The sequence below is a fragment of the Lontra canadensis genome, unplaced genomic scaffold (genome assembly GCF_010015895.1).
Source record: "Lontra canadensis isolate GAN:19392208 unplaced genomic scaffold, GSC_riverotter_1.0 scaffold18, whole genome shotgun sequence".
Lineage (NCBI taxonomy): Eukaryota > Metazoa > Chordata > Mammalia > Carnivora > Mustelidae > Lontra > Lontra canadensis.
The window spans coordinates 12,926,574-12,954,507 of NW_022631012.1; the positions used below are offsets into that span (position 1 = coordinate 12,926,574).

At 42.3% G+C, this 27,934-nt stretch overlaps 2 protein-coding genes across 8 annotated transcripts in view; one reads left to right on the plus strand and one right to left on the minus strand.

The window, feature by feature from the left end:
• The window catches only part of FLACC1 (flagellum associated containing coiled-coil domains 1), a 33,959-nt gene extending 32,537 nt beyond the window's left edge, over positions 1 to 1,422 (plus strand). For both annotated transcript variants that reach the window (XM_032860084.1, XM_032860085.1), the window contains one exon: positions 1,005 to 1,422. In XM_032860084.1, coding sequence (XP_032715975.1) covers positions 1,005 to 1,125 — 121 coding nt within the window. In that variant the 3' untranslated portion in view covers positions 1,126 to 1,422. The remainder of the gene's footprint in view (positions 1 to 1,004) is intronic.
• Positions 1,423 to 3,994: 2,572 nt separating this feature from the next.
• Positions 3,995 to 27,557, minus strand: CASP8 (caspase 8). Of its 6 annotated transcripts, XR_004382966.1 has the most exons (12): positions 27,320 to 27,556; positions 26,687 to 26,788; positions 24,856 to 24,921; positions 15,729 to 16,066; positions 12,053 to 12,158; positions 11,102 to 11,240; positions 10,951 to 10,995; positions 10,474 to 10,559; positions 8,526 to 8,667; positions 5,412 to 5,910; positions 5,124 to 5,244; positions 4,105 to 4,192 (listed from the first exon to the last, which is right to left on the minus strand). XR_004382966.1 is itself a non-coding variant. In XM_032860078.1 (11 exons), the coding sequence occupies exons 4-11, from the start codon at positions 16,031 to 16,033 to the stop codon at positions 4,057 to 4,059; spliced, it is 1,458 nt and encodes a 485-aa protein (XP_032715969.1). In that variant the 5' UTR covers positions 16,034 to 16,066; positions 24,856 to 24,921; positions 26,687 to 26,788; positions 27,320 to 27,556; the 3' UTR covers positions 3,995 to 4,056. The 6 variants fall into 6 exon arrangements, 5 of the variants coding, with proteins under 5 accessions (XP_032715969.1, XP_032715972.1, XP_032715970.1 ...); XM_032860078.1 differs by lacking the exon at positions 5,124 to 5,244 and having other exon boundaries at positions 3,995 to 4,192; XM_032860082.1 differs by lacking the exon at positions 4,105 to 4,192 and having other exon boundaries at positions 4,828 to 5,244.
• Positions 27,558 to 27,934: the final 377 nt, after the last annotated feature.

A 27,934-nucleotide genomic window follows, 5' to 3' on the forward strand; every position in this document is an offset into this window, starting at 1 on the left:
CTGATCTTTCCACTGTCTCTTTAGTCTTGCCCCTTCCAGAACGTCACAGAGTTGGAATCCATAGTAGATGTTTTATAAATATTTGTTTAATGAATGAATGATTAGAAACTGTCATGACAACCCATGGGAGCTCTGAGTTTTTACCACGTCCCCTGAGAGTTTAGGGGTTTCGGTGTCGGTGGTTTACACTTAGATACACCTGCAATTAGTTCCTGTGAAAGTCAACTTTAGGTCAGAAATTACACTATTACCTGAAGATGCATTTTAAATCATTGAGATAAATTTTGGTCAATTTTGGTAAAAGGAAGTTATTCATTGCATTGATTTGGTAGTATAGGAGAGTAAAGCTTTTCCCTTTTTCCCTTGTAGGTTGCTTGGCTGGTCAAATAGTTAAATTGACATGAGACAGATTAACAGGAGAAAAAAAATTTTAATTTTGAATGTATAGGAGCTTATAAAAATATGAGACTCAAAGAAGTGACCGAAGTGGGCAGCTTTTATACCTTTTAGACAAAGAGACAATAAATTTATAAAGAATTAACAAGACAAAGCAGTTTGGGTTCCGGGTAGTAAATTAGTGAGGAAGAAGGTATGTTCATACAGCCTCCTCAGCCCTAAATACCCTATTTCTGGTGAGAAGGATGTCTCTTTACCTTCTGGTACAGGGAAGGTATTTTTCTTTACTACTTTCAGGGGGACAAAGGAGGGTCAGAGTATCTTTCTTGTATTGGTGGTTGCTGAAGTAAATTTAATTCAAACTAATAAATATGCAAGGTGGAGTATTTTGGGATGGCATACTCTGTTTCCCCCCAGCAGAATATTCCACATTTGGGAATTTGGTAACATAAATATCATATCTTACTAAATTCAAAACCACTGCAAGTAATGTGTGCGACTGCCCCCAGTGAAGGAACAAAACCACATTTCCCTCCCCCCCCCCCATATATCCTCGATGCCCTTCTACCCTTTGAGTCTGTAGTGATATGTCTTCTCTTTCTTTACAGGCAAAAAATAATTGCCAAGAATGAAGAAATTTATGAAGAACGATCTGGGAGGTCTACTTCTATTTATGAGAATGATTCTGACATTTTAGAAGATAACAGCAATGAAAAACAAGAATTATGAGCCCAAAAGTTGCTCCCCCATACAAAAGATGGCAGGAACACTGACTCTCTGGGCTTAGAGAACTCTGGTGAGGTTTTCTGGAAAAAGTGTATTATGAGTTTAGTTCCTGGAATGCCTTGGTTCTACTTTTGTCTTTTCACAATCTGCTTTCTTCTAAGTGATTGGGAATGTTTGAATTCTCATCTCAATTATACAGATTTTCAAGACTCTTCATTAAAGGTGATGTTCTCTACATCTGGATCTGCTCTTTCTCTGGGCAAGGTACTATTTTCTCTTCCATATTTCTGGATTTCATTATGAAAACACTGATCTGAAGAACTTCCTATTTAATATTGACTACATTTTGAAGTTTAGCTTTTGTCCCTCTGGGGCACTTTGCTAGCAAGAATGATAATTAATTGATTCAATTCCAAAAACCTTTTCTCTTACGTGTGTCTCCACTGCTCCATTTCTCAGTCATCTTTCCTGTAACTATGATTTGGGAAAAGTTTCTGATGACTGTTGTCACCTTCTCTAAATAATTACCAGAATTCAAATCCCCACAGGGCAGGCAACATAAATAAGAGAAGTGGACTGGACATAAGGAAAAATAATCACAAAAACAACCACAGTGGTAAATGGTAATTGGCAGGAGCCTAAATGTAGGGGATGGGAAGGGGTGGTATGGGGGAGTGGGTGAACCCATCTTCTTGTGTGGCAGCACTGGAATGGGATCGATGTGGTCAGATATTCTGATTTAAAAAAAAAAAGCTATTGTGGTTTTTATGTGACACTGTCCCAATTTTTACATATGGGCAACATATTTTTTAAGAAAATACAACCATGTGAGCCAACATCAGGAGACTAGAGTGAAACATACCTGTGATCCCAATGTTTTCCACCTGTGAGATGCCAATGGCAAACAACAAAAAAATGAACAAACCAATCTCTAGCCAACAGTAAGTTAAACTCCATTTTATTCTATTAAAAATATTATTGAAAAAATACTATTGAAAAAATCTTTTTAAAAATACTTTTTTATAAATTTAGAATTATTAAAATAAATTTAGAATAAACTAACTAAAGAAAAAATAGAAAAAAAGAAAGCAGTGAAAAAAAAGAAAGCAATGAAATTATGCATGAATGGAGAAAGTATCATTTGCAAAAAAAAAAAAAAACAAATGAGGTTTTGATGGGTACAGAGATCTTAGAAGCGATAAGAGAAAAGATATTAAAGTTTTTCACATTAAAAATAGCTTTCAAAGCTATAGTATTTTTAAAAACTGTAAAGTAGTGTAGAGGATGGCTTGGAAAGGGAGGGAATGGCAGTACAAAAAGTTAACATGCTGGGCGCCTGGGTGGCTCAGTGGGTTAAAGCCTCTGCCTTCGGCTCAGGTCATGATCCCAGGGTCCTGGGATGGAGCCCCACATTGGGCTCTCTGCTCTGCAGGGAGCCTGCTTCCTCCTCTCTCTCTCTCTGCCTGCCTCTCTGCCTGCTTGTGATCTCTCTCTGTCCAATGAATAAATAAAATCTTTAAAAAAAAAAAGTTAACATGCTGTTAACATTATTCCTTTCAAATACAGATTAAAGGTACTTACAAATAATAAGAACAAGGAAAATAACTCCTAGATTTTGTGAAATCCAAATCTAAACAGAGTTACGGTGTCTTTTGTCCCTGAAGCAGGGTCTCCCCGTAGCTCAGGGGGGCGCAGCTCTGGGGTTTCTGGGACTGCCCGTCCCACGCATCAAAACAGATCAGGTTGGATGTGGGAGCATTACACACAAGGGGTTTTTTAGCTAAGTCGGATCCCAAAAATCTCCCTCAGTGACCTCTGAGAGGGGGTCACTGGCAGCCCTCAGCATGCTGTCCAACAACAGAAATCCAGCTGAGTAAAGGTAAGGATCAAATCGGATCAAACTGCATTAAGTCACTTTTCTGAGGATTCTATCCTGCCAGTCAGCCCTGGTGAACCAGGTAATTCCATGCTGGTCACCTAAAGATTACATTCCCCGGGGAACCCTAACTGCATTTCGGTTAGCTGTTAAGTCTGGGTTTGCTGACGTGGGGTTTAGCACAAGTGACTCTATTCGTGGGCTGCTGTTTCCTTGTAACAGTAACTTTCAGGAGTGCGTGGCTGACTCAGATGGTAGAGCGTGTGACTCTCGCCCTTCGTGTTGTGTGTTCAAGCCCCAGGTCATGGGATGGGGGGGTTTTGGGGGAAGTGTGTGGAGGGGATAGAGTTACTTAAGAATATAAGAAGTCCCAACAGTACCTTTTAACAATTGTACCTCACATTCTACTCCGTAGAAGCATATCCAGTTAGCAGGAATGTAAATCTGACAAATTCTCACAAGAACCAGGAATGAGGAATCAGCAGCTCTTTCACAGAAAGGAGGATTATGGTTTTGATTTTGTCTCCCAGGACTTGAACAACATACACTTATTCTGAGGCCTCGAGTGAGAAATTGCTTTCCTCATTCCCCACCTTCTTATGCCTTCTAAGATCTCTGCACTGCCCTTAACTCTGTGCTCCAGATTGAACCTTTGGAATGACATCGTTAACTTCTTTTTTTAAATGCTTCACTGCAGGCAACCAAATGATTCCAGGCTGAAAGCAGATGAGCGATGTGCAAAGACGGTTCATTCTGCCACGGTTTTTGAACCTGAAGTTACGATGTTACATTTCTTTTAAACGTTCTATATTTTTTTATTACTCTAGGCTTTCTAAAAACTTTTTCATCAAAAATAAAATTAAAATCATACCTACGACGATAAATCTCTAGCTATTACTGCAAAGCCAGAGAGTTAGGCTTAAATTTGAATGAGAATTAGGTTGTACTGAATCCCATTCTCTCCCCTTCCTGCCATCCAAAAGAAAGGAAAAAAAAGAAAAGCAATAGCAGCACTTTAATCAAAATTAAATTAAGCATAGTGTTATGCAGTTAAAGCATCAGTCACAAGGGAAAATGAGTTTTTTCCTCAGTGTGAAGGTCGGTTGTGGCATTTGTTTGCCCATGTTTCTCCTGTCATCCTTATTGCTCACTTCAAAATTCACTTCAGTAAGGATGGTGAGAATATCTTCTCCCCTGAAAAACAACACCACTGTGACCATCTGTGGGGAAACAACACCAGCTGTCCTTAGGGACAGGCCCCTTCCCTCAAAACATCAGGCATTTGAAATCCTAAGTTGCTAAACTAAGACCTATCAAAGCCTTCCAGGTAAAGGAGTAGCTTCGGAGCTTAATAACTTAACTTTGGTTTACTCAAGATCTCGAATGATCATCAGAAACTTCAGGGTCAACATCAGATTTGGGCTCTTTCCCTCCTAACCTGTTTGTACCTTACTCTTCTACGTACGATGTCACTTACCCCGTAATGACCTCAATGCCCCCCACAAAACATCAGCACCAGCAGGGTCTTGATGATTAAAATCAACCTACATTAATTTCCTGAACTCGATTCAGTTAAAAAAATAAGTCCTTACCTGATGTTATATCTCATACAACTTGTGTGACCGTTGATCACATCGGGCAAGGGAAACCCGGTGTCACCTGCAGCTGCTCCCCGCTTCCTCGCCAGCCTCCCCTAGCAGGTGAGCTGGGCAACCTGTTCCTCTACCTCTGTAGGATTCAAGGTCTAACTTACAAACGGAAAACATGGTGCTGATGTTATGGTTCACTTCCTGATCGGCTGTGGGAAGTTCTCACTCCTCATGCCCTTACAGCACGAAAAGCTCCAGAGCTAGAAGAGGCTGCTATTCACCCGTCGGTCATGTGTGCCTTTGGGTGAACTATGACTACAAAACCATCATTTAACTAAAGGAAGCAGCATAGGGTATAATAAGTGAGGGAAGGATATTTTCCTCACATTTTGTGGCTTCACATCAGGCCAAATTACTGGGAAAATAAAGGGTTTCTACTCTTTGGTACTCATCTCCCACAACACATCAAGAGGACTGATTAGCTAGGATAGAACTTTAAGAGCTGGAGGATGTTAAACACTGAAATGGGTTATTACCTCGTTGGAAGACTTCCGAAACTAGCTGAGTTGGCCCAGTCGTGTTTCTGCCTAAAAACAGAGCTGGACTGACTTTACCATCATTCCCTACTTTAGGACACCCCAGCTGTCCTTTCGGGCACTAAATAAAAGAAACTGTGCAGTAAGTGTCTCTGATTTTTCCAGCTATGAACTAAAGATGTTAACATTTGCCCCCTCTCCCACTTCGCAACTGAGCTGAGAAGTACAGCTGTGTCATCAATAACTAGAAATTTAGAAAAAATGAAGGACAGAGTAGGCAAAAATTACCTAGGACATCTTTCTCTCAGGCTCTGGCAAAGCGTCTGGATATACCATGTTCCCTCCATGGGGTTTCGGTAGGAAACACAATTATTCACAGTGGCCATCCCCAGCAGAAAGTCAGCATCGTCTGGGATATATCTCTTCTGACAGGAGTCCAATTCATAACAGGCTTCGTTCTGTTCAGAGTCGGTCTCAACAGCTATCCCTTTCTGGTAGTTATCCCCTTGACAAGCCTGAATAAAAAAGACTTTGGGCTTGCCTGCAAGGGAAGGGCATTTAGAACCAGTGAAGTAAGAGGTCAACTCATAGATGGGGACTTCCTGTCCATCACAGCCATAGATGATGCCCTTGTCTCCATGGGAGAGGATGCAGCAGATGAAGCAGTCCCTGGTAGTGTGGTCCATGCTTTGGTAGGATTTGAGAACGTCACAGATTTTCTTAGCTGTAGAGTCTCTGAAAGGCACGATCTCAAAATGAAGCTCACTAAAGGTCTGACACAAAGCATCTGAAAAGTGAAATGAGACAAGTCATATTACACAATAAGTCTCAAACCACAGTCCAGAGCTAGAGAGAACATTGGTCAGATTAAGAATCTGAATCAGAGCTAAAGTACAAGACCCTTTATAACACTGGCTGATATCCATAGTTTTCTAATATTGATTGCCCTGGCTGAAAACACTTCCAGTCCTGAGGCAAATGAGAAAGGGGAGAATGCTACTGTTGGCCTTCTTTCTTTCCTCAACTGGTCTATAAGATGGGTGAGCTATTATTTAGGCTTACTATTAAGCTAATCTAAATAGTAATACTACTGACATAATCAGAATAAAAAGCAAAAAAAAAAAATTAAGAGAAGATTCATACTTTACCTTGAACTCTCTCAAAATTGTGTAACAAAATAAAAAATATGAGGGGCGCCTGAGTGGCTCAGTCAGTTGAGCGTCTGACTCTTGCTTTCAGCTCAGGTCCTGATCTCAGGGTCATGAGATTGAGCCCCACGTCAGGATCCACACTCAGTACAGAGTCCGCTTGTCCATCTCCCTCTTCTCCCCCCGCCCACTTGCACTTGCTCTCTCAAATAAATCTATCTTTAAAAAAAATACAAGATGTGAATGTTCAAAAAAAATCAAGTACAACTAAAAGGCCTATTACAAAAAAGCTATCCCTTCTCTAACTCTCCCTATGACCCCATCATATTTTATGAAGGCAACCACTTTCAACTTTTAACAACTATTTTTCAGTATTTACCTCCATTATGTAATGAATTTGAGCACTTTGCTATTGATGTTTTTATATAGTTATTTACAACTTTTAGTTGAATCAATAGTACTATGTAAACATAATATTCTTTTATTATGCTTCCTTTCTTGTTAAATTTTTTGTCTTTCCTGGAATTAGTAAGTGCATTATTTTTTCATTGCTTTGTTTTCATATGCATAACTTTATTTTTTGTTCAGGTTCTCTAAGCTCTAGTCAAAGTCTTTCAACATTTTCAGGGTGCCTTATTTTAACTAAAAATTGTATATATTTAAGGTGTACAGCTGATTACACAGTGAAGTGATTACCACGGTCAAGTTAATAACATATCTCCTCACATACTTAATTACCTATTGTGTGTGTGTATGTGGGACATATATAAGAGCACCTGAAATACACTCTCTTAGCATATTTCTAGTATCCAATACAGTATTATTAACTATAGTCATTATAGCATACATTAGATCTCTAGATTGATTCATCCTCCATAGCTGCAACTTTCACCTACCCTTTGACCAAAAGACCAGAAATGCAATAAACTATTTTTTTAATAAACATTTTTTCATAGTGGGGCACTTGGGTGGCTCAGTCAGTTAAATATCCAACTTGATTTCAGCTCAGGTCATGATGCCAAGGTTGTGACCTGGAGCCCCACATTGGGCTCCACACTGGATGTGGAGCCTGCTTAGGAGTTTCTCTGTTCCTGTCTCTCTGCCCCTCCCCCATTTGTTCATATTCTCTAAAAATAATAGTAATAATAATAATAATAAGTGACCTGTTTTGATAGTAAACGAATGGAAATCAAAGGCCTGAAGTCTCTTCTTCAAGACCAAGGTATATGACTATGAGTGACATCGTCAATGGGCTTAAGCTCTGTGGCATCTGAAATCTTCGATCTGCCTGAATAAACTGTTAAGAGAATATCAGCAGAGTCTTGATGATTAAAGTCAACCTACATTAATTTTCTGAACTTTATTCGGTTAAAAAAAAAGTCATTACCTGATGTTATAACTCATAAACACCATTTACAAAAATATATTAGTTGGGTTGGGTTATTTCTTTCACTTTTAGTAGTAGCCATTTCTATGTTCACATGCTAAAAATTACTTTTTCATCTAATTTTTAAGTTCTCATAAGTTTTCATTTAACTTGTAAGTTCTTGTAAGTTCTCTTATAAGCTGCTCCTCCTAAAGAGGCTGAGCAAAAGAATTTCTGACTAGTTTAAAATTTGAAAGTGCTATTTCTGTTAAAGACTCGCAATTTCATCTACCCAACTTTTATAAATGCAACTTCTGTATGTGGTCTTGATCCCAAGGCAATGTTTCACCTAATGTTTCACCTAATTCTACAGAAGCACTATTCATTAAATTGAATTAAAAGCAAAGCTTAGGGATGCCTGGGTGGCTCAGTGGGTTAAAGCCTCTGCTTTCAGCTCAGGTCATGATCCCAGGGTCCTGGGATCCAGCCTCACATCAGGCTCTCTGCTCAGCATGGAGCCTGCTTCCCCCTCTCTGCCTGCCTCTCTGCCTACTTGTGATCTCTGGCTGTCAAATAAATAAATAAAATCTCTAAAAAATAAAAATAAAAGCAAAACTTATTGTTGTGGCTTTTTATCATAAGTCTTTTCATAAGATTTGATATTTTATCTCATATACATTACTTTGATGAAAAAATTAACTTAAAAAATAGGAGCAGAAAATTAGCAAATATATAAGAATGTTCTTCACTTCCACAAGGAAATATGGTTCCATCTATTTTTTTTTTCTGAAACATGAGGCCCTGTTGGTAGAATTTTTGTTCTCCCCTTTTGATACAAAAAACTTAGGTATTAGAAATATTTCACTTCTTTTCAGGGTTCTACTGTACCTGCATCCAAGTCTGTTCCATTCCTATCCTTAATGCTGTGAAGTCTGGGCACTTCCTTCCGTGCTATGCTAAAGTCATAATTGTTAAAGATCAAACAATATCCTCGAGGTTTGCTTTCCATTTGGTAAACTTTTTCCGATGTCTGAAAAACAAAAATCCAACCCAGGGGCTGACTCCGAGGGTCAAACACTTGAGATGTGAACAATCAACTTCCTAGGAAACAGTCAAGCTGTCCCCTTAGCCAAACTGCGATGCAAGGGCACTTCAGCGGGCCTCCCCCAACTTGACATCGTTTCTCTGGTAAACTAGATTCCACCCATTCCCTTGATACAGGATCCCCAGACTTCGGCCTCACAGTTAGTGTGTAAAATCCGGGTCCCAATACTTGTGCCTCTTGAACTCTTGGCACGTGTATTAATACTGTCGTCATCATAACATACTTTCATGACTTGTTCTTGTTTCTGCTCAAGGCAGCTAACATTTACAGCAGGAGCTAGAATTTATTAACCTGTGAGTGCTCAATCAGGAATTGCTGACTGATGAATGAATGTATTCATGCTGTCTTTGGGCTGCCTGTCTGTCACTTTGTGATTCCGCTGGCCATCTAGTCAACTCATCTAGATATCTGGGCTAACAGCGGAGGGTCTGCCCTTCACACATGACACAGCACGGTCCCAGGACTTTGAGAGCCGATGACTTAATCTGGCTCTCAGGACCACAGTGACTGGAGGAGAGAGATGGCCTCGTCGGGCGCGGCTGGCTCTGTTGCAGGTGACAATGTCCAGACTCTAGTACCTGACAGTATCAGTCAGAGATGGCCCCGTGTCCCGATTTTCCCAGGGCTGTTTCAGTGCTGAGATACTCAGCCTCTATTGGGAAATCCATGCAGCTCCTCAAGGTAGAGACAAGGGCTCCACACTAAGGCCTCAGATTCATAGCTCTGCCTCATCATAACCTTAAGACCCTGTGCGGGTTACCTAATCTCTCTGCTACTCCATACAGTTAGCTGCTCAGTGGGGACGACATTCGGTAGGGTCCTTTGTTCCTTGCAAAGAGCCACGTGACTTTGGCAAATCCTTAGTTTTCAGACCTAGAAAGGTCTGGTAATCTGCTCAGGAGCCCACCTGTAACTTGTCTCTCTCAGCTTAATTTCAAGTCTCCCCCTGGACTGAGAACATTCAGGGTTTCCTCTGCTTCCCACTACAGACAAGAGTGGATAGGCTAATGAATCAGAATGTGGTTGGTCAATCTTTGAAGGTTAATAAATCAAAGTGATTGCCTAGAAAGGCAATTCTTGCACGGCTCATCGAGATGAGAACAAAGAGACCACTAGATCAGGAGCCTTTGCTGCTTACTCCTAAAGCAGCATGGAGAAACGGTTCCAAAATGTCAGCCTAAAAGAAAAGGCTTTGCTTTTCCCATGCCTGCTAGACTTTTCTCCCAAAGTCTTCTCCCACTTCGGCTGAGGTGGCTGCTGAAAAGAGGCTTCTTGCTTTCTCGGCCCTCCAATTATTCCAATGCCTTTGTCTTTGGTTTTAAAATAAAATTTTAGGGGTGCCTGGGTGGTGCCATAGGTTAAGCTCTGACTCCTGATTTGTGCTAAGGTCATGGGATTGAGCCCCACGTGGAGCCTCACGTCGGCCTCCGTACTCGACGAGGAGTCTGCCTGAGATTCTCTCTCTCCCTCTCCTTCTGCCCCTCCCCTACTCACATGCTCTCTCTCTCATATGTAAATAAATCTTTAAAAAATAAAATGTTAACATTTTTTACTTCTGAAACTTAAAAAGTCACATTTTAAATTTGTCCATTTCCAAACATTTTCTATAGTTCTCAAAATTTCCAGTAAGCTTCTGCCCCTTACTAGTTTATCTGGATGCTTACAAGCTGAGGAATGCAAGAACCAGAATCTGCAATGCAAAGAGAAAAAGGAGTCGGAACTTCCACACACCTCTGATTCACAGTTCTGCTCTCTTGGAGAGTCTGACATTGGCGGTACCCTCAGGGATTTCTCCCCTACAAGCAACTGAGACATATCTGGAATGAAACATAGCAGAGAAGGGGTTTGGGTAAAGAAACACAGAGCCCCCAGGATATCATAAGGTCCCTTTTAAAATGAAAACTCACAGACTACCCTGAACATAATATCCTTGCAGTCCACAGGAAAAAAAAAAATCTTTTGACTGGCAAACTCCTCACTTATTTTAAACTTGCCAGCCCAGGGCTGCAACGTTTAGGTCTCTTGACAACAGGCGTCTATATCTCTCAATGTGTAAAGAAGGTAACAACAAGTAAGCACTGAGCCATCCTGATTTTAGAACGGCCATTAAGACGTGGATGTGTGAGGAGGTTGTGAGAAGAGGAGGCAATAGGGTTATCAGTTAGTAAATGAACTGAGTAAGTCTTAAATACATATTATGCATATTACCATTTGAAATTTCATCTAGACTTCTTTGAGGGATCATTGTTTGCTCTGAATTAAAAAAGAAACATATCTGATTAGAAACTATCACGACATACAGGGATTTGTCAATTTAAGAATACATTTTGCTAATTCACAGCTGTCAAGTTATTTCTACCTTGGCTTAATTCTTCGTAATCCGTGATTTTCTTCAGCAGGCTCCTGTTTATTTGGTCACAGATTCTTTTCAGGGTGTCCAAATTTCTTTCCCCGAGGATGACCCTCTTCTCCATCTCTATGAAAATATCAAACAAGTTCTAGAAGGAAGAGAAATAAAGAAATAAAGATTGAGCCACACTGGCTTTTCGATGAGATTTTCTTTTTCTTTTTTTTTTTTTTTTTAAGTCCACTTTCTCCTAACAGTGGGCGCACCCTCCCTTCCGAAGCTGACCCTCCTGACAGGCCATCCTGGTCCTCTAAAGCCAATAAAGCACTAGAGGAGCAATTCTGTCTTTTCTGGCCCAGGAAGACAGAAATGAGAAGGTAGAGGAAAAGTGACATCCGTTGTCACCCAGACCCCAAGCCCTGTGCTGCAAGCCCCCCGGGGACACCTTTAAGTGACGTCTGGGAAACAGCCTGGGGTGCACGGCTGAGACACAGTAGCCTCCAGGGACCACGTCTCTCCAGACCTGATGCATCTCCAGCCCGGCGTTCTCGCACGCACGCACGTCCGCACGCACGCACGCACGCGCACGCGCACGCACAGAGTTCCAGGCCCCACGTGATCTCCGAGCCTGCAGAAGTGGGGAGAGGTGTCCCGCTCACCACCATCTCTCCCGCTTTGGGGGGGGTCCCGCAGTGGGCTGTGCCTCCACCAGCAGTCTTCCCTAGCTACTGACTCCGCCGTGCGCCTCACCATTAATGTGACCAGCACTTCACGGTGTACGAAGGAATCGTATCTGCCGCACAGCTGTCCGACCACTCTTTTCTTCTCCCCACCCCCCCACCCCCGCGCTGAAAACTGAGGGTCCCGGTTGCTTTTGCTGGAGGAGCCCTCTCCGCAGTCGCAGCGGTCCCCACCGGCTGACCCAGCCTCAGGACCAAATCTGGGTGAAACACCAGGTCTTACCAAATCATCGTGCAGTTTACATCTAGAGATCTCCTGGCTCAAAAGAAACTTAAAGGACTTCAATTCCAGTTTGCTTACATCTTCTGAAATCTGAAAAAGCATGACCCTGTGGTGGGAAATGGAGACGCTTTAGAAATGGTTTCCCAAATAATTTCCCATTTGATAAAAGGAGTGGCAGTGGAAACTTGATTCCGGTCCCCTCCCCTTGAGATAGACAGCTAATGACATCATCTGTGAGTGGAATCCTTGGGAGAGAGGCTGCTGCGGTGTGGTGACAGGCTACTGATTCATGCCCCACTACTCCACCCTTAACAGAATTAAAGTCCACTATGACTTTCATTTCATTTCAGTTAAGTGAATTGTGTTTTTCCTTGGTCTTTCACTATAAAATCAAGAGCTTGTTGCAGTAGGAAAAAAAAAAAAACTTTTTGTTTTGGAAATTATGCTTTTCAAAATGTAAACTAGATCATCACTTCCTGTGTTTTTTTTTTTTTAAGATTTATTTATTTATTTGAAAGAAAGAGTGTGTGTCTATGCACAAGCAGAGGGAGCAGCAGGCAGAGGGAGAGGGGGAAGCAGGCACCCCCCTGAGCAGGAGGTCCAAGGGGAGGGTTCAATCAGAGGACCCCCGGCTTCATGACCTGAGCTAAAGGCAGACACTTAACTGAGACTCCTTGGTGTCCTGGATCCTCACTTCCTTCATTACAACTTATCAGTGCTCTCCTGGCCATCAGCTTTAGTGTGAAGGCCCAACACTTGGTTCTAGAATACAGACCGTTGTGCACTGAGCCCAGCCCACCTCCTCAGCTTCTCTAGCCACTCCTCACCACCGGCCCCCATCTCCTCTCCAAACACACCCAGCTGCCCTGCCCCGACCCCTTTATGCTGTGGTCCTCACCACCCCATCCCCTTGTCCATCTGCAGACACAAACTCACCCACTTACAGCTCAAGTACCTCTGTAAACTTGTAGGTAATAAATACACCATTGGGACATATTAAGAATAATATGAATAAGTTTATCCAAAGTGCTTAAACCAACCTTTGGCAACACATTGACTGTTCAATATACAACAGGCATTATTATTTCTTACTCCATAATAGGTTCTTGGGATATGTCTGTAGAAGGAACAAAGGAATGTTTAATAAGTCAGCAAAACTTCCACTATTGTGGTGTTAAGGAAAATAACACAAAAACATGCTAACTCCAAAGTCAATTAGAATATTAAAATTCTGAAAATACAAATAGTATAGAAACAGAAGTTTCTCAGTATTATTATCTGCTTCATCCTTCCTCTCACGGAATCTCCACCCTAGAAGTATTTCTCCAAAGTTTTCTCAGTTTGGCCAAGATTAGGTCCAGCCAAAAGTTACCCGCCCTTTTAACTTTATTACAAGGTATTTTGTCCTATCACTTTCCTCATTACTCGAACCTACTGGCTTTTTTGTACCATCACTGTCTAGAAATAAACCTGGGTAGTTTATAAGATACTGACTTTATAGGTAGCAATTATAATTTGAAAATAAACATGTCTAGTGCTTTCTTGTAAATTCAAAGGGTCCACTCTAGCATACCTTTTATTTCCTGGCTAATACCCAACAATGATGAATAATGGTAGATTGTACTTGTGCTGACCCTTTTGTTTCCAGGCTAATGTGTTACATATTTAACAGACGGGGCCACCTAGGTGGTTCAATCAGTTAAGCCTCTGCCTTCAGCTCCGGTCATGATCCCAGGGTCCTGGGATTGAGTCCCACATCGGGCTCCTTGCTCAGCAGAAAGCCTATTTCTCCCTCTGCCTGCCATTCTCCCTGCTTGTACCCCCCACCCCGGACAAATAAATAAATCTTTTTTTTTTTAAATGATTTAACAGACAGATCCTCCCTTCTTATGGACTCAGCCTTCCAACAGAGAGGTACAGGTCATTGTCTGGCATTGACATTTGCTTTAGCCTTGCTTACAGGACAGAAGGAGTGCAACCTTCAAAAGACCAAGATGGTGGACACAAGATGAGACCCTCCGGCTTTCCTAGTTCTAGAGTTGTTGTTTTTTAGGATTAATTGCTGTCTTAATGAAAAGAATCATTAGGAATGTGTCACAATTGCATTAAAACAAAGTTATCCAATATTGAATAATATCTTCCCCAACTCTCCTTCCCCATTCATGTCCACCCTGGATGGGCGAATATGACTTTATTTGGGAAAAGGATTTTTGATGAGATAATCTTGTTAAGATGAGGTCACACTAGACCAGGGCCGGCCCTAATCCAATGACTGGTAGCTTTCAAAGAAGAGGAAACTTGGACGAACTGGCACAAAGAAGAGACTGGAGTGATGTATCTAAAAGCTAAGGAAGACCAGGGATTGCCGGCAAGCCCCCAAAGCGAGGGGAGGAAGGAACAAGAAACAGACTCTCCCTCAGAGTTCCAGAGGAACCAGCCCTGTTGACACGTTCATTTCGAACATCGAGCCCGCAGAACTGTGAGAGAATGAAGGTCTCCGCTGCGGTAAGCCACCCAGTTTGTCGGACGCTATCACAGAAGCCTTAGGAAACTCCTACACCCAGCAGATCTCTTTTGTCACTTAAAATGCTCAAGCTTCAAGCAGAGAAATGTACGGTAAGGAACATGCTAGAATCTCTGGTCTCTGACCCTGAGGACCAGGGCAGTCATAAATAGGCCGGGCAGGTGGGGTACAGTGGCCTCCAGCCCTGGCTGTGAGGACTCACCGTCACACATGCCGTCATTACTGGCCAGAGAGACGAGGCCGTGAAATGGGCCACAGCTAAGACTTGAGGAGACGCTTTCGGAAGGGAAGCTACAAACAACGTTGAGGAGTGTCTGGCAACAGGGCATGTTGGAAGACAGAAGCTGGTGCTGTGTGCCTGTTTTTAAAGTCTGTTTCCTCTATAATCAGTCCTCCCTCACAACCCCAGTGCTGGTGTCTCTGCCCATGTTTTAACAAAATCACCTTTTTGCACCAAAAACCAAAAAAACCTGAAGGTGTAACAGAACATGGCTTGTTATCAGCCCTGGGGACCCGCAGTCCCACAGGGAGGGAGGGGCCCAGCTTCAAGGCGTGCGGCAGGACACGCGACTGAGGTCGCCACCGTTCTCCTGGCAGCCGCTGGACACACGGGGGCTTGGCAGTCTTGGTGGGGTCCCGCCTGGGCGGCCCGGAACGACGGGCAGCACACACCCCTCACTGGAGACCTTTGTGATGCAAGTGTTTCAGGATGGAATAAAAAAGCCCAGAACCCCACTGAGAATTTCCGCAGCCATCCTCGAGCAGGTGGGAGGGGGATTTCGGAGAAGCAGCAGTGGGCAAAGCAATGACCTGACGTGGACATCAGCAGAGCAGAGGCAAACAGAAGCAGACAGAATGGAGGGAGAGAACGTTCAGCAGACGGCTGTTTTCATGTCAGCAGCCTACAGGCTGTGTTTCACTTCGGAAACAAAATTTCCTGCAAGAAAAACCATAAAGTAAAATTTACGGTTTAACTTTTTTTTTTCTGATTTGTATACAAGATCTCTAAATTTCTTAATCTGGCCCTGGTGGGACATCTTCGAGGCACTTCCAAGGTCCTATGACAAAGACACCCGCCATCGGCCCCACCCGCAAAGATGTGTCCTTCGCACCCGCGCCTCCCAGGGCCTGAACTGTGGAGGTGGTCCCCACCTGTAAGCAGAGATCTGGGCTCTGCCCGGGATCTGAAGCTCTTGCTCCATCTCCTGCTTGCTGGTGTCCAGGTAGGTGACCAGCAGGTCCAGTCTGTTGATCCGAAAAAGCAGCTCCTTCAAGAAGGACAGGTTGTTTTCCTCCAACAGTCTCTTTTCCTGGAGTCTCTGGAATAACATCAGGGGATCCTTGATGGGCTCCTGCTTCTTCTGGGGGATGTAGTCCATGCTCAGGAATTTGAGGGAGGCCAGCTCGTCACTGTCCAGCTGTTCTCCAATATTATAGAGGCATTTACTGAAATTCATGTTGGCCAAGTGTCAGGAGAGGGTTGTGGTAGCCTAGGTCAAAATACAATCAGTATCACGTTCAGACGAGGAAGAGAAGTACCGCTCACCGGTGTGTCTTCACGAGGTGTTATTATCTCTGCTCTACACCAGACATTTTACCGAGGACACCGGGAAGACAAAAACAAACAGGACACGTTTCTGCTCTCAACTAGCTCACTATTTGGGAAGGTAGATACACAAATTAGCCAACGGTCAGAGAGTTGTGACCAGGGCACTGAAGGAATCGAGAGGAAGGAACGCTAACTCAACCAGGGAGAAGGCTTTCCTGGAAGGAAGGCACCTTTGGGAAGGCGTGGGAATTTCCTGCAATTCTTGCAGGAAATAATTTATGCAGAAGAGGGAGGCGAGAATGTTCAAGTCAATTCAGGCAGGTATGAGGAGCTCAGTAAAGTAACCACGAAGGGTCTAGGATGGGGAGTGGTGGGAGAAGGGATGAAGCTGTGGCCAGGAACCATTTACAAAGGGCCTCGTACTCTGGGGGCAAGGGCTCAGGCTTTGTCCTAGAGGTGATGGGGAACTAAGGACTGTAATGTCATCCAGTTTGGGACTCTTTTTTTTTTTTTTTAAGATTTTATTTATTTATTTGACAGGGACAGCTACAGAGAGAACACAAGCACGGGGGAGCTGGAGAGGGAGAAGCAGTCTCCCCGCTGAGTGGGGAGCCCGACACTGGGATTACCACCCTCGTGGAAGGCAGATGCTTAGTGCCTGAGCCACCCAGGCACCCCATGAGATTAACATTTCAGGTGTGGAGGATGGGGGCTCCTGGGAGGCTCAGTCGGTTAAGCATCTGGGCTCAGGTCATGATCCCAGGGTCCTGGCTGGGCTTCCTGCTCAGTGGGGAGCCCGCTTCTCCCTCTGCCCCTCCCCCAAGCACGCACTCTCTCATACTCTCTCTTTCTCAAATAATTTTTTTTTTAAGTGTGGGGGTTAGATTGGAAGGGCAGGAGGCTAGGGAAGTGATGGGGTCTGACTGAAACCATGGTGCCAGGAAGACAGGATGCAGTGCCGTCCCCCAAAGGCCTCGGGATCAGCACCCACAGCAGATCAAGGCCCCACGACTGGAAATGAAACCAAGTCAGTTTTGTCAGCCTTCCAATTCAAACTGTCTCCAAATCAGATGACATAATACCTTCACACACATATTTGGGCAGGTATAAAAGGAGAGTGCAGGGCTTCTGGAAATCCCGGACACCCTTCACGCAAACGGCCCAGGATCTGGGGTTCCTCCTCCCATGAGCCCCCTGAGTCACACCCAACCCTCCCTGCTCTGATGGGCCCATGTTTGTGATAAAATAAGCCCCTGGTGCAGGGTTTGTACTGGATTCTTCATAGGAACAGGCGTGGGACCCAGCTCCCTAAGGCCAGTGCCGTATCACGGTCAAAGCCAGGAAGCTTGCCAGCAGCTCACTGTCAGGAAGGGGCGGGAGCGCAACAGTTCAGAGTAGGGAGTATTAGGGTCTGACAAAACTTAGATCAGAACCCCTCTGGGGCACGGGCCCCAGGCCTGGGCTGCTCAGGTCCTCTGAGGGTTAGGGGCTCCCTCTATAAAACGGGGATCACAACACCCACCTCCTAGGTGTTAGACTAAAGTAAGTCCTATACGGCATGTGCAGGGATGACTAAAAACGAATGAACAAATGAGGGTTAACCCGAAAGAAGGAAACAGGTCCTGGCTGTGGGGACCCAACAGGAACTGGGCACCTGAGAACTTCCCTCACCCTCCTGGGCTTCCCACTTCCCCGGTGGGACACTCATGGGAAAGCAGTGTTTTTCCAAACTCTGCAAAGTTGAAGAGCACTTGGTTGACGCCATACTTTAGGAGGTGGTCCCAGAGGGCAGCAGTTTGAGAACCTCAAATTAGAAAACCTTTAACTTCCTGTCCAGTTCCACCATTTCCTGGATCCCACAGACTCCGTGCTCCTGGGTGCTTTCCTTAACCTCAAATGACCTTAACCTGTTTGTACCTCTTTCCTCCCAGAAGCAAAGTGGCTAGGTTTGGGGTTCTTAAGCTCCCTGCACTGGCTAACATTCTTGGATGAAAACACAAATCCTGATTCTATTACTTGACATAATGAGCAAGTGAACCAGGATCCATGTATTTTCTATATCTGACGTTAAGATATAAGTATTTTGGGGGCACCTGGGTGGCTTAGTGGGTTAAGGGTTCAACTCTTGATTTCAGCTTAGGTCATGATCTCAGGGTCATGAAATAGAGCCCTGAATAGGACTCTGCACTGGGCAGGGAGCCTACTTAAGATTCTCTCCCTCCCTCTCCCTCTGCTTCTCCCAACTCCCACCATCCCCTGTGTACACGGTGTGTGCGCTCTCTCTCTCTCTCAAAATAAATAATCTAATTAAGTAAAACAGAAACATTTTAATTTGCCCCATAAGGTTACGTTTTAATATTTTTATAAAGTGCTTTGAGAAACTTCAAAATTTTTAGTTTTTCTTTTTTTTTCTTTTTTTTCTTTTTTTTTTTTTTAGTTTTTCTTTTAAGAACACCTTCCCCCTCCCTCACCCACTCTGATTATGGAAATAGTGTTTTTTGTGTGCGTGAAAGTTGAAAATATAGTAAATCATAAAATGGTCACAGTTATCATACACACACACACACACACAAAATAAAATACATCACATATACATTTATATAAAAATCAGAATCAGACTGCATATCCAGGTATATACACCTATTTTTTTCCCCACTTAATATTTAGAATGAACATTTACCCCACCATTAAATATTCTTCTTTGGAATATTTTTCATGTTTCTTTTTTTTAAGATTTTATTTATTCATTTAAGAGAGAGAATGAGAGAGGGAGAGAGAGAGAGAGCATGAGAGGTGCGAGGGTCAGAGGGAGAAGCAGACCCCTTGCTGAGCAGGGAGCCTGGGACTCCAGGATCATGACCTGAGTGGAAGGCAGTCACTCAACCAACTGAACCACCCAGAGACCCCTATTTTTAATGTTTCTTGATCTCCAGCATGCAGATATATCAAAATTTATTTTAAGGAATTTTCCATTTCTTTACTCTTAAAAATAATATTGTATTGAGAAGCTTTTTCATACATCCTGTGCATATCTCTGATGGTTTCTCTCTTAGAATTGGAATTATGGAGCAAAACCTTTTTTTTCCCCTTTTACTCCCTTACACCCTTGTCTAGACAAGTTTTCATGACTCGAAATTAGAAGGAAGTGTTTTGGACAGATACACTTTGCATTGGATTCCCAAAGGCTGCAGATCTTTCACAAAAGCAATCAATTATCATGAAAATACTTCTATTTAGAAAACACATCTTAAATATGTGGCTCACACCTAACAGCATATGTTCAAAATGTAGCAAACAAAGCCAACTGGACAAACTCACAAGTTCATTCCCTATATCGCACCCCATAGCAACACACGTGTGCTAAACAGGATATGAGCACAGACTGTCACCACAACACAATGTGCAGCCCGAAACAACTGGAAACATCCCTAATGTCCATCAGTATAGAAACAGCTAAATAAACTAAGATACAGTCAGAATACTGTGCAGCAGTTCAGAATGCACTCCATCTTCTGAAATAAAAACAAGAGCTATCCAAGATGTGTTAGGACACTAGAAAAAAGTAGAAAAAGCAATTGCAATATTTTTAAAAATGTGTCTACTTTTTTAAAAATACTCAAAGCAATTCGATTTTCAGTGGTTACAGATACATACACGAAAGCAGAAAATAAAAAGGTAATGGGGTTCTGGGAAGAGACATAGCAAATTCAAAAATTTCTTCTGGGGAATGAAGGAGAAAACTAGAACTTGGGGGCAAAGGAGTGAAGAAAGAATAGCCCTTTTCCTATAATATGGTAAGAAGAATGTATGTAGATACTCTCAGGTAGATGAAACTACTGTTAAAATACTTAAATGTGTTCTTGGGTTTGAAGTTGTGTAAGAGAGTAAGTGAAGGAGGAACAGTAAATGACAATCTTGGAACAGGAAATGACATACCAAGGGCATATTAACCAGGAAAGGAGACCAGATCAGAGGAGGAAACAACACAACCACAATTGTGTTTTGTTTTGTTTTTCAAGTAGGCTCCACACCCAGCGCCCAGCTTGTAGCCCAATGCAGACCTGAACTCACGATCTTGAGATCAAGACCTCAGCTGGCATCAAGAGTCGGTAGCTTACTGTGGGTTGCTGAGGGGTGGGGGGTTATCGAGAGGGTGGCTGAGTGTTGGACACTGGGGAGAGCATGTGCTATGGTGAGTGCTGTGAAGTGTGTAAGCTGATGATTCACAGACCTGTACCTCTGGAGCAAATAATACATTATATGTTAATAAAAAAGATAAATAAAAACTGAAAAAATAAAAATAAATTTGCAATTAAAAACATTCCCACAGAGAAAACTGTAGCCCTCCACAGCTTCATTGATGATTTCCATTACATATTCAAGGAAGGAAAAAAAGGGGGTCAGTAGCTTAACCAACTGAGCCCCCCAGGTACCCCTACATTTGTGTTCTTAAAAGAAAAGAAAGTATTAGAAGAACTTAAACTTTAAAAAAGAACTTAAGAAAACTCAGAGAACCTATTTGCCCCCAAAATAGCAGGAAACTTCCACATACCTTTCTCAGAAAATAGAAAATCTAGTAGACTAAGTAGGAGACTCATAGATTGAAGTGACCCAGGTGAAAACTCTAACCGTATTTCCTCCCAGTAGCAAATAGATGTCCTTTCAAACACATACCAAATAGTCACCAAAATTGTCCACAAAGAAAATCTTAGTATAAGATTTCCAAAGAACACAAATAGTACAGTCCATTGTCTCTTTTAGAAGGTTAACAGTGAAATTAGAAAGTAGCATGTTGATTAGAAGTTAACAATGAAAAATAGCCAAAGTGAACCCACCTACACAAAGGGCTATCCACCTTGAGGTGTTAACACACCGTACATGGGATTAGAACGATCGGGCAGACTTCTAGAACAAACTGAAATGGATCGTAACTGAATTCTTTACATTAAAATAAGCTGCAGATGAGTCAGAGACTCAAAGCTGAACATTAAAATACGAAGGAAAGAAACTTTGGAGAATTGTTTAAAATAATCATGCAGTGATTTAAAAAAAAAGTGATACTTTCTAAGTACGACAAAAAACCTGGAAACCATTTCAGAAAGGATGATGAATGTCCTTAAATAACGACTAAAATATTCTGCAAAAATAAGCCAGACAAAAATCTAAAAATAAATAAATCTTGCACTTGGGGGGGTGTAGAAAAAGGATCGATTTTCTTAAAGTCAATTTTAAAAAAAGGAGAGAGAACGATAAAGACCAATGGTCCAATGCATAAACAGGTAAAGATCATAAACACACAGTTCAGAGAAAACTATTGGTGGCTTTATTTTTTAAAAACCGATGGCTTTTAAACATTTGAAAAGATGGTCAACTTCATTCACTGCAAAAAAAAAAAAAAAAAGGCAAACTGAAATTACAAAAGACCATTTTTCAACTACCAAATTGGCGAAGCACAAAACTTGCAATACAGAGTTTTGAAACCGTGAAATGAAAACAGGAACAGGTGAGTGATTTGGCCAAAGCGGTCAGAATATGAAAAGACCCCACACTTAACTTCCAGGAGTTTCTCCTACATTAGTGATGTACTTAAAAACATGTACAGAGCTCTTCACAGCAGCACTGCTTGACAGAACAAAGGGGCAGAAACCACTGTTTATCCATGTCAGAAGTTCAATGAAACCTGACGGCAATATTTAAAAAGAAGAGGAAGATCACCGTAATCAGGTTTGTGGGATTCATACAACTATGTGGCTTCGTGTAATCACAGAAGATTCTGAACAGAACCAACTCTCAGAAAGCTGCTTTGCTGATTGTATGGGAGGAGAGGAACTAGAAGCCCACCAGGCCAGGGCCGCAGAAAAGTCAGGCTTCCTGCTTGATTTTTTAGGGTGTGTATGTATTACTTATTCTACGTGGACTTATATGTAGATGAAAATCACCACTTCTTTTTTTTTTTAAGATTCCATTCATTTATTTGACAGAGAAAGAGAGCAGGAGAGCACGAGCATTGGGAGAGGCAGAAGCAGAGAGCCAGCCCGGGCTCAGTCCCAGCACCCTGGGATCATGATCTGAGCCAACGGCAGTCGCGACACTGATTGAGCCACCCAGGCGCCCCGAAAATCACTACTTAAAAAACCCATTTTTATTCACAAGCTGGAAAGGATCTAAACTAGGTCCCGCGGTGTCTAGCACCATTAGCTCCAATGTCTTTAAAATTTTTAAATCAGTTCTAACTAATGTTAAAATCTCCATTTACAGAATCAAATGAACCAAAGATCCAAACGAAAGTGGAATCTTTTTTTCCTCCATAATTTTTTCTGAAAATGTGGTTATTGTATCCATTTTAGAAAGTACAGAAAAGAAAAAAGGAAAATAAGAATTACCTATAGTAAAAAAAAATAAAAAGACTTAAATTTTTTTAATTAAAAAAAATTTAAAAATTAAAAAAAAGAATTACCTATAGTTCCACCATCCAACAATAATCACCTAATAAAATTTTACTATCTTTCCTACCAAGCATTTTATATACATACTTATATTTTCCCTCATATTTTATCATATCATACTTCTGAGGTGTAAGTGGAATTTTCATTGGTAATATTGTAAGTATATCTTGATATCTTCACTTTTCTCTTCTATGGCACAGATTTTAAAATTTGTAAAGTACAAAATCATAGGATTGGACATGATTTACATAACCAGTCTCTGCTTACAGTTAGAATATGATCTTAAGGTGCAAATCTCCATGTATACCTCTGATTATTTTCTTAGAATAATTTCTGAGAAGTAGGAACTACGGAGCCCAAAGGAATAAAGCTTCTTTAAGACTTCTGTTACATATTCAATAGCATTTTCTGACAGTATATAATAATAATAATAATAATGATAATAATAATAATAATAAAACATTCCAAGGCCAGGATGATATGAGTTTGGTTATAACATGACTGGCACTCGGCTCCTGTCCTCTGTAGCTGCCTCATCTCGTTCACTGTATTATCTTTGCAATAATTAGACAATGCTTTCTAAATGACTTTTGCATCACATCAAAATGGAGAGCTGGCAAGGCCTCATTTCTGGTCCAGGTTTTACCAGACACCTATGGCATAACGTTCAATCTTGGTTTGTTTAGCTCACACACCTCTCTAGTCGTGGTGCCTGGGAAGCAATTATCTGCAACAGAATTTCACATCTTTGATAACGGGCCACCTCTGGGCACTGTGACCCACGGGTACACAGACCGTGGCATGGTTCTTGTTTTATGGGACTGAGGTTTACTGTGTAAGATCATGGGCTAGAAACTTTGTTACAGTAATATTTTTCAAAGAACGTTTGCTGTTGTATTTTTCTGATCCTAAAATATGTAAAAGTCACACTTATTCCTCAGAGAAAGTCCAGAGAAGTATAAAAAGTATAAAAAGAAAAAGAAACTCGCCATTCAGAAGTAATGCTTTGGTTACATTTAGTGGTTTCCTTCCACTTATACCTGTGTGTGTGTGAACACATACATATAATGTGTTTATATACATATATAAAAGATATAAATTTGGGCACCTGGATGGCTCAGTCGTTAAGCATTTGCCTTTGGCTCAGGTCATGATCCCAGGGTCCTGGGATCAAGCCCCGCATCAGGCTCCCTGCCCAGCGGGAAGCCTGCTTCTCCCTCTCCCTACCCACCCCCCACCCCACTTCTTGTGTTCCTGCTCTTGCTGTCTCTCTCTGTCACATAAATAAATAAAATCTTTTTTATATATGTATATATATATGTAATATATATATAAATTTGAATATTTTCATATACAATGCATACAAGGCAGAAGAAAGGGATGGGGGATATAATACCGCCAGGAAATTTTCTTTCACTTTCAATTATATGATATCTATTAAATCATAACTCCATATAAATAGATTTGTATTAGACTATATATATCTTTAATTTTTTAATAATAAATTTAAATATAATAATAAATAAATAAATAAATATAAATATAAATATAAATAATAAATAAATATTAAATAAATTTATTTAATAATAAATTAAATAAATTTAATAATAAAATAAATAAAAGTATTTGATATATATAAATGTTTATATTATGATATTTAAGTATTTATATCTATGTATTATCGTTGTCATATTACTACTGTGAAAAATCAGTTTAGAAACAAGCTTGTAGGAGAGGTGGCAGGCTCAGATTTGAGCATCTCCCTTGAGGGTTTCAACGACAGGCCCTGCAAAGATTCAGATTGTATTTTAGTTGCAACTGGAAGTCAGTGAAGGAATTTAACCAAAAAAATAGACATGTAATCATAATATTTTCAAAGACTAAAATATAAAAAAAATTTTGAAAGACAAAAATACTCCCCAAACTCAAAACCAGGAATTCTTAATAAACCCACTGCGGTAGAGAGAGGGACCCCACAGAAAGTGACAATCAGACCGTTATGTGCCAGGGCCTGGATTTAGATGGTGTCACCTCCTTCCAGAGTCCCAACTCTCCCCCTGCTTAGGCCATAATTATTAAAGATAAGGTCTCTGTACAGACAGTCGTACTTGGAGCATTCCAGAAAAACCTCACCTAAGCTGGAGAGGGCCTTGAGATCTAGAGTCTATGGGCTCTCGCCATGGCTCTCAGAGGGACGACTAATTCTTATGGTTTACACACCCTCCGAAGCCTAGAAAATTCTAAAATTAAAGGTCTTTCTTCCGGGAGGCCCAACCAACCTTACCAAAGAAGCCAGTCCTGGGACCCTCACAGTACAGAGGCAGCAGCTTCTTCACAGGCCTGTTTTCTCCTGAAGTGAATAAAACAAGAGTGAAGAGCCGAGAGAGAACAGGAACTGCTCAGTCTACTTCCTGTTTACGAAATGACTGACTCATTTAGGAGCAGCACCTCCTCCCAGAACTCAACAATCCGACCTCCAGAACTTAACAATCTGAAAGGAGCAGGGGACAGGGTTCTGGGTGGGAAACTGGGCCACCTGAGCTTTGGCTCTGGCTGTGAGACTTTGGATGGGTCATTCTGCTTTTGCAAACTCATTACCACGTTCCAAAATTAGAAAGTTGGATTGGATGATAACTAAGAACCCCCTCTCTTCCTATTTCAAGAATTTACAGATTTTTCTGGGTTCATTATGAAGACTTGAATGTTTTAATTCAGTAAATATTGACCGAGAACTTCTGAGAGATCTGAAAACTGTGGGGCCCTCATCATGGCTCTCAGAGGGTCTGCTAAGCCCCACAGCTAACTCTCAGGGTTTCCCATCTACGTTAGAATATGAGGGTGACCTCTGTGGGCCCCAAGACCACCAGATCCCACCCTCAGCGGCCTGGAAATGTCTGGAATCAAAGGCCTTTCTTGAGAGGCCCAGATGACCTTACCCAAGAGAAAAAGAAATCCTAGGGTCTTTAGCATGGTCTGGGCCCTGGAGATGGAACTGCACAAAACACATTAAGCCTAGCCTTTTTGCTGTGAATCAACTGAAATGTTTTCTGATGTAAAGAAATAAAAAAAATCAAACACTGCCCTTCTTTGAAACTGTCTTTTTTCTTTCCCCAAATAGAATATGAGTTTCAGAGGGCTGAGAGCATCTTAGAGCCAAGCGGATTAAAGGAGGTGTCTAGGAAGTGCCTTTCAGTAGAGGGCTGGGTAACGAACCCTCCATGACCTTCACTCCCATTAGATTCTGCCCGTGAAGTCCAAGTGAGAACACAGCAACAGAAGGAAATCCTGTTAGGAGGGAAATCCTAACCTAGGAGGGATTCCCTGATTCTTGATGCTTCCTGAGCCTCCCCTCCCCTCACCCAGCACTCATTCCACTATTTTGTGGCCAGTTCCTGTGCGGGGCTGTGAGCTTCACAAGGGCAGGAGCACACCACACCCTTCACGTGTGTGTTCCCAGAACCTGCCACTGGGGAGCAATATCCATGAGCTACCAATGTTTCCCTCAAATCCACGAGCAGAAGAAAGTCCGTGGAGGGACAATGGGTCTGAATGGGGAGTTCCTTGACAGGGATGCTTACAAAGCCAAGGCATGTACGAGGTGATGCTCAGAAACTTTAATAATCTGAGAAAGACAAGATGAAGCGACATGGTACCCACTCTCTACCCATCAGATTGGCCAAGGTTTGCAGGTGGGATCCAGACCAAGGATGGGTGGACAAGTTCTTAGTTCTTCCTTATAGAGGATTGTGACGTCTGCCCGGCATGTAATACCATGTAGGGCAGAAACTGGGACCCGGCAAAACAGGGAATTTCAAGCGCCAGAGCTCTCCCTTTAAAAAAAGAAGCAAGGGCGCCTGGGTGGCTCAGTGGGTTAAAGCCTCTGCCTTCGGCTCAGGTCATGATCCCGGGGTCCTGGGATCGAGCCCCACATCGGGCTCTCTGCTCGGCAGCGAGCCTGCTTCCTCCCTCTCTCTCTGCCTGCCTCTCTGCCTACTTGTGATCTCTGTCAAATAAATAAATAAAATCTTTAAAAATAAATAAGGAAAGAAAGAAGCAGAATGAGCAAAATATAATCCAAATAATACCAATATATAGGAACAATCGCTAATACTTACTGAGAACTTCGTAGCACCAGGCACAGCTGCAAGCAGTTAACATGTATTATCTCATTAAATCCGCAGTACCACCTCACGAGGTAGTACGAACCCCATTTAATGCTGAGGAAACAGAAGCACAGAGAAATGACTTACTTGTTCCGGTTCATACTGAAAAAATAGTGTGTACACACAAAACAATGATAGACTTTGCAAAGATACAGACCAATTCAGGGATAGTATCAGAAGTTTTAAAGAGCTATCTTTTGGGAGGCAGCAGGGAGGGTAGGAAGGATGGTTTGGGGGGAGTTGCGGAGATGGCAGAAGGCGGTGGGCGGGATCTCAACCCTCTGCCCACATGGAAAAGAAAACAAATGATGTAGGTAAACAGTGTCTTTTGGAATCTCCAAACTGGTCAGGCAGGAAGAGAGACACCGTGTCTGTATTTGAGGCGGCAGGGGAGACACTGAGGGAAATGTAGCAGAGTACTGGAGATCCCTCAGACTCCATGTAGCAAGGCCCAAGGCTGCAAGGCAGAGAGAAAGCCCACTCAGAGACGTGGGGCCCTGGCAGGACCCTGAGGTGTCCCCACTCCGACTGCTGAATGAGTCCAGGAAACACGGTATCAGAAGCCACTCTGCACCAGGCACTCACCTGGTCCCCCTGTCCCAGCGACATCCACAGAGCACCCGATGCCAAGACCCCTGAGCGGCCTAACGTCACAGACTCCTAAGGCCTGTCCACCCAGCCCGAGAAAAATCCCTTGAAAGAGGGTGGGGATGAGGAGAGTGTGGGTGGAAACACCTCCAGGAAGAAGTTTTCTTTTACTTTCGATAAGGCCACCTTCTGCCTCCCTCAGTGGACTCACTTCCTGTTCTCCACATTCAAAATTTACTAGTGAATTCAGCAGGGCTTTAAAAAAAAAAAAAAACAAGTCCCAAGAGACAAGAGCAGAATCTGGTCTTCCGTTAGCAAGAAAAAAAAATTCCTCAACAGAAACCTCTAGAAAATAAATCTGATTCCTAAAGCAAAAGGACAAGGATGACTCACTCAAACAAGAAATGCTTCTTAAAGGAACCGACGTCCAATTTCCAACCATTCAGAAGAGGGACCTTGGCAATTTGTCAACATGTAAACTAGCTGGTTAGTGAAGGGGGCAGAGTATGCCCCCCAAAATAAACCACTTTGCATATGAATTATTTTTAATTAGAGTTTCTTGAGAAATAACCAGTGCAAGAAGGACAGTTTGAACCTTCTTTTCCTCCTGGA